The sequence below is a fragment of the Epargyreus clarus genome, unplaced genomic scaffold (genome assembly GCF_041222505.1).
Source record: "Epargyreus clarus isolate Ecla_fem2 unplaced genomic scaffold, WU_Ecla_fem_2.2 ptg000010l, whole genome shotgun sequence".
Taxonomy (NCBI): domain Eukaryota; kingdom Metazoa; phylum Arthropoda; class Insecta; order Lepidoptera; family Hesperiidae; genus Epargyreus; species Epargyreus clarus.
Window position 1 is genome coordinate 2299327 of NW_027332218.1, and position 7383 is coordinate 2306709.

The 7383-nt window shown below is 35.6% G+C and overlaps 1 protein-coding gene across 1 annotated transcript; it reads right to left on the reverse strand.

The window, feature by feature from the left end:
• Positions 1–222: 222 nt before the first annotated feature.
• Positions 223–1656, reverse strand: LOC140745616 (uncharacterized). The gene has a single exon (XM_073077552.1). It carries the CDS (start codon positions 1654–1656, stop codon positions 223–225), a length of 1434 nt encoding a protein of 477 aa, XP_072933653.1.
• Between the last annotated feature and the right edge of the window lie 5727 nt (positions 1657–7383).

The following is a 7383-nucleotide window of genomic DNA, read 5'->3' on the forward strand; positions in this document are numbered from 1 at the left end:
AGTGTGATATAATATAATAATTTAACATAGTAACTAAAAAATTACAAATATTTTCATAAAATTAAGTATTTTTAATTAATAAAATAAAAACCGTAAATCGTAATCAACTAGCATTAACCAAACGCAGTTGCCAGACTTATTTCGTTCATTTTCATTCAATAAAGCGAAAGCTATAGCTATTACAAAAGTGCGGCGATCATAGCCGGTCGCTCAAAATGAAAGCTATAGCAAGTGCTTCGCTTTAGCTTTCATCAAAGCTATAGCTATAGCGTTGAGATAGGCGGTAGACCCACTGGTAGTTCTTGGTTTTCTCAGGTACTCCTCCAACTCGTCTATCACTAAGCCTTGAAGACAAGATCCAGATGACGTCGAGGGACATTCATAGAGTTTATCAAAGTCTTCATCTTCATCACATACTTGATTTTCTTTTTCTGGTAATTCCAGAGATTTGTTCACTGAGTGTAGACTTTTATATTCTTCATAAAGTTCATTGAACTTGCGCAGACTTTCTGTTTTAAGTTGCTTCCCCCACATTGTCAGGTCAAAAGTCTGAGCCTTATGCCTTGGGTCTAAAATTAAAGAAGTACAATAAATCCAGTTGCTCTTCTTGTAATGTTTAAGCATTTTGTCTCGAGCTGCTTGGAAAGCTAGAATGAGCCTTTCATCCACTTCAGATCGATTAGGTTTCTCATCTAACTGTTTTACCATAGATTCAATTTTATCTAGCAAGAGATTGAATGATACAATGACTAGCGGTAATGTAACATATTTGTCTCCACCAAGTTTTGTACTTAAAAGTTTAAAGTTTATTAGAAATTTATGTAATTTTTCGAGTACCTGCCATTCATTAGCTGTGATTTGAAAATCATTTAATTCGGTGACAGAACTGCACAATATGTCAATGCCCGCTCTCACTTTTAAACCAAATCCAATCATATCATGTGTGGAATTCCATCTCGTTGGACAGTCAAGAATGGCATTTAGATTTGATGGCACGCCACCTGCTTCACAAGCAGACTGAAACTTCTTCTTCACTATCTCACTTCTTTTTATTTTACTGGAAATACTGCGTAACTTTGTTATAGATGTACGCGAGTCAGCAATATTTGGTGCAGATTCTTCATCTTCCTCATCCTCAGTTTCGTCTGCATAGTCTTCGTACTGCTGATCTTGCGCGTTAGTGTCAGACTCACAGTGTAATGCTAAGGTCTTTAATAAATCTTGTACACCAAGGTTTAAAATGTGAGCAAAGCACCGGAAATGTTGATTGTCTGAATCAAAGTGTAGCGGCAGCTGTTTGCCCAGTTCATACATAAATTTGGTATTTGCAGTTGCGTTGTCGACCGTGATACCTTGTATTTTATCAATTATGCCATATTCCAATAAACATTCATGGAAAATCGTTGCAATATCTTCCCCAGTATGTCGACCGCGTGATGGTATAAAATCAAGAACTACAGATTGATACTTCCATTCGTTGTCTATATAATGAATAGTAACCCCGTAGTAACTCCTACCAGCAATTGACGTCCACCCATCAATGGTAAAAGACATTTTAGATGATAATTGTTGAAGTCGTTCCTTGAGATTCAATTGGAGCTCTTCAAATCGCTCTTTGACTTTCCTTCTAAGTGTAGACCTTTTAGGAAACACCATATTAGAGCAAATACGTCGAAAATATACTTGTGTAGCTTCGGCATCGAAAAATGAGAAGGGAAGATATTTTTTCACCACCCAATCAACTGTAGCTGTCGTGATGTTGTCACTGCTGTTTTCCGACTGAAACAAAACAATAAATCTTGTGTTATTATTTAAAACATACTAGGTTTGAGCGTTTAAGAGGAGGAGGTTTGTTGTTGTTAAATCGAGAAAATCGTTAAATTGATATTTGTTATATTAAGGTTGCACTGTACTGTAATTTACCAAAAAAAGTACTTAGTTGTTACTGGCCGATTAAATGAAAATATGGGTGTTTATAAAAAATATTTAAGACGATAATTACATACTTAATATGTCTCACCCCTAGATGAAAACACCACTAACTCAAAAATACTTACGTAAATTAATGGCGTTTTTTAAAGTATCGCATGAATAGCTACGCAGAGTTAAAATTCTTTTAACTGTTAAAAAAATATTCTTACCTGTCCACTTCTTCCAGCGGTTACTAAAAAGCTTGTGATATCTCCACTGAATTTTGGTTTAACAGGAAGAAATATTTCTGATTCCTTTTTGTGGAAAGATATTAGATGTTTCCTTAAGCCTGAAGTGTTTCTGTTTTTCATTTTTATTTCAATCTTTTTATGTTGGCACAATTTACAGAAGGCAGTTTGGGATGCATGAATTATTTCGAAAAACTCCTCAAATTTGCTTTTGGGTCTTTTAGATCTGTGACTCAAACTCTCGTTACTCGGACTAGAATAATTTGAATCTTCGTCACTCATATTAAATTGTACACGTGATACGTTTTTAGAAAACAACGAGAATTAGTAAAAACAATTATTAAGTTAGACTCGAAGCACAGCTCAATTGGAAATGACGAATTAAAATAATTCCTTTATTTATAGTACGTTTCCTTGCTTTCTACCGCGCCGCCTCGCCACGTGCCGGCTCTATGAAAAGGATGCCGCCGCAAATCAAACAATGCCGCGTGCGGCGTACAAACACACACTAAATATTACCTACTTGTACAGACGCGACGCGTGAATAAAATATATGTAAAGAATTAGTGCCAATCACTATTCTTTACATATAAGTGAATGTTTTGGCGTACATCTATACTAATATTATAAAGCTGAAGAGTTCGTTTGTATGTTTGATGACAGAAGTTTTAAAATAAATAAATAAGTCCTGAACGTCACTATACCTCCAAAGTTACTATTCCTCGTGGACGAAGTCGCGGGCACAGCTAGTAAATACTTACTCTCATCATCTCTCTCAGAGATATTCGGGCTGGTAAGTAATACAAAACTCTTATCGCAGGCTTTTTATTTTATTAGTAGGTAAGTACCTACGCTTTTTATATTATTTTATTAGTTTTTTAGAATTTTTTTACACGTTTCAAGTATATTTAAAAGTGGCTACAATATTTATTAAACGGGTGCGGGGTGATATTTGAACACTTTTTTGCTATTTTTTCTTGTAAAAACTTAAGAAATATAATGACTAAATGTACAATAATAGTACCTAAGTAATTAGTTTAAAACCATATAAGTAATCAATATTATAATATATACTTACTAGAATGAATTAATGACATCTACTACCTATCCTTACCATTTTATCCCAATCATAATACTACTTGCGTGATCAGTATAATGTATTCATTTTCATTCTAAGCACTCTGAAACTTATTTATTCTTTGGAACACCTGTAGGTACTCTTAAAATTCGAAATTATTTTGCATGAGTATACCTACGCCCTATGGCGGCAATCAAATAGTGTCAAATGTTATCATTTCGGCGTGGCGGCAACGATTGTTTTAGATTTCAAAAGAAGCCGCCGGCGCGTGTATCATAACCATGTACTTCCGAAAAGCGGCAAATTTCTTTGAGAAGTAAGTACAAAACCTTTGATGCCGCATTATCAAAGTGCCGATGGTTAAAACATAACTATGCATGCACTCAGTTTGATTTTAATAGATATTTTTTTATTCGCTATGTTTATGGTATTAGTCGTAATGCGCATAGGTCCAGTTTTTCATATTCTTTGATACAGTTTTTTGCGTCTCATAGAATTCCTAAGCGTACCTACCTATACACCGAACTGTTACACCTAACTACTCAGTGAAATAGCGCTAAGTCCTAGCTGCAAGACGCAAGAGTCTTGCAGGCTATGTCTTGTTCTTGCTCAAGTCTTGCACGGTCAGTCTTGGTCTTGGTCTTGCTAAAAATACGCGGTCTTGTTCTTGGTCTTGGTCTTGCAAAAACGCAAGAACAAGACCAAGACTGCAAGACCAAGACTGAATTTGGGCAACACTAGTACGGACCAATGACTCCACCAGCCCATAAAGCGCACCAAACAGTCAGTTTTTCTGGATGTAACGGTGTTTCGACATACACTTGAGGATTAGCTTCATTCCAAATGCGGCAATTTTGTTTGTTGACATAGCCATTCAACCAGAAGTGCGCTTCATCGCTAAACAAAGTTCGCTTATGAAAATCGGGAACAACGGCAATCTCGTTTTGGGCCCATTCGACGAATCTACGCCTTGCTTGATGATCGTTTGGCTATAATTCTTGCACTAGTTGGATATTGTAAGCACGCAAACCAAGATCTTTCCGCAAAATCGTCCATAAAGTGGATGGACACAGATCCAATTCCTGGGCTCGATGGCGGATGGACTCATTCGGGTCTTCCTCAATGCTACGCTCTACAGTAGAAATAGCTTCTTCTGTACGCACCGTAAGGCGTCTCTGGAGATGCGTGTTATCAATTAGAGTAAACGTGGTGCGAAAACGTTCCATGGTTAACCGAATTAACTGCTCTGATGTATGATTTTGTCGACGATAAAATGGACGTAGTGCGCGATACGTATTTCGCACAGAACCATTGTTTTCGAAATAAAATTGCACAATTTGCAAGCGTTGTTCAGGCGTGAGTCTATTCATGATGAATTGCCAAACCAAACTGAGAATAAATCACTTGACAACTGTTAAATCGGTCGCCATCTTGAAAAGTAATGCCAACTTATAGTTCTATACCTCTAAAACAAACACCCGTTATAAAGATTAATAAAATACGTAATGTATTTTAATGCGTTGCAGACATGTTGACTACACAGCTGCAAAGCTATATGTAATACTTACTTGAAAACCTGCTTCCTGTACTTTCTGATGTCCAGTGACATATCGTAGATCCATTATTCTTAAAACCCTTTGTTCCAATTAAGAATTTCCAATTTAAATTAATTACTCCCCGTAAGAGCTTCAATTGTGCTGGGTCCTCAGCCAATACTGATTATACCTCTATTGACCCGTGGGATCGCTCGCTTCCACGCCATCCTCAATACGCTCACATTCACTCTCACTCACATCGTCATGTACACCAATATTCATGCCAAACCTGTCACTCAACCGCCACCCGTCCACGACATCATTCTTAACCAACCTGTTACGAAGTTGTTGCGCATGGTGTTGGAGGATTTTAAAATCTATGGCGTCATCCTCGTCGTTTCACCGTCGATGTCGTAGTGGTTCAGATCTCCCTCTTCGCACTCGTTTCGTCGCAAAGTTGATTGGCCAGATTTCTATAGGAGCTGGACTCGACTTTTATTTTTCATGTCCCAAATTAAACTATAGTTAGATTGGTTTGTCCTTTTGTTGTAAACACCATCCCGTTTGAAAATCATATCTAAATAGCCACGATTTTTTATAAAAATGTCAACTATACTTTTGAGGTTAGGATCAACAACTACCTTTTAACCGAGTGCGGCGTAGCCTAAAAATGTATTTAACGATAAGCGAGTGGGTAATTAGCGATCTCTTTTCTATTTATTGCGATTTCTCTCAGAGAATTACCCAAAAAATGGGACATCTGTCAAAGCGCACAAGTCCCCTTGTCCGTTTATCAGATATATTTATATAATGCTCTAACTTGCACAACGTGTAGTATAGAAAATCAAGGATGGCACAACATCACACGTGAAGTATTTCTACAAGGCTTTTTTGTGGTTTGACCACTTCAATTTATTCTGGCTGAAGAGAGTTAGTCGCTAGATACATACTGTCTTTCAGTCTTCAATACTCAAGTTGAATAGATATTGACAAATCGAGTACTGGTAAGTTACAGGAGTAAATGAGATGTAATGGTAGGAGCACTTAAATGAAAGAAATAGGTTTGACAAAAATACTTTTTATTCATCATCATCTCTTACAACTACAGCATCGAGGAATGCTGCTGGCTCTGATATTGTCGGCTGATGCCTGGCCCACCCAAGGTACCACACAATTGTCATAACATGTGCACAGCACCCAACCGTTCTTCTACCAACTAGACAACTACAACAATACTCTGTTATAGCTTCCCTTCCAGACACATTATTTTCAATTAATATATAAACATAATACACTTTTCTCGAAATGTGTCTGGATTTAATTTTGCCTCTTATTAATGAATTATTTCCACTTCCTCTCAAACGATACTCTCTTACATTAATGTTATCTCTGCTTATTTTAATACGATACCCTCCGTGAAACCTGACATGTTCACTATAATAGGACCTTGCCTGTCGGATCTGATATGTTCCTAGGGCAAATAATATAATTTCACTATATTCTAGACGGGGGAATATAATATTAGTATTGGATGCAGCTGTGATACTAGTAAAATCAGATGTTCGTCTATTCATATTCATATGTGTCAGTCCAGGCATAAAGGATCCAGTAGTGGGGTATTGAGTTAAGACTGGATTCGGTATCTAGAATAGTCAATTGATAGTATGGATTGAAAAAATAATCAAAAAGTAGCACACGTTTTTTTTATCAGACATTTGAAGTTGAAATTCTGAAAAAGCTTGATTTGAGAAAAAGCATTTTGAAAGTTTGAGTGAAAAAAAAACACACTTTTACTTGCTTGTTACGTAGATTTTTATTCATTATTGTAGATTGATATGTTTTCCATAGAATCAACTTATAATTATACTTTTGACATCAAAACTAAAACAATTATTATCAAAATAAAAGAAGGATACACAGTCTAGTAAAAAAGGTCCACTTGCCGATATTTAATAAAAAGTTAGTTATTGCGATAGTAATTAACAATAAAAAACTAAAATTAAGTATTCTTACTCTATTTAGTGTTACAGGCACATCGCATTGATCCATTTATATTGCTGGTTGTTAATACTTTACGTCACTTATTAAATACTTTTCTATTTTATATTTTAGAATGTGGAGTCTTGCTTTGAGTTATGAAATGTCAGCTGATGTTTGCAATGTCTTTTATAATGGAGATATGATAAAATAATAGTGGATAAAGATGTAATAATGTAAATGTTGATGATTATGGAAGAATATATTGTATTTCTGGAATTCCTTCTGAGCGTTTTAATAGCTCAGAAGTGGGATTACTGCAAAAATATACTGTTTTTGCAACGCCCACGGATGATGGATCCTCAAAGGTCATGTTATTTTTGCTATTTTTGTAAACGATTTAAAGAAGTAATGTAGAATACACGATAATTGAAATTATAGTCGAATGAATTTATGAAGTAAATTAATACTGAAAGAATGTTGAAATATGTGAATATGTTATGAGAAGAAATATTCTGTTTTAAAATGTTCGATACAAGTTTAATCTTTTTTTCGCTTCTACTGATTTTTATTTTGTTTTGAATTACGTGATGTATTTTTGCATTTTTCATAAAAATCGAGGCGTCATAATTTC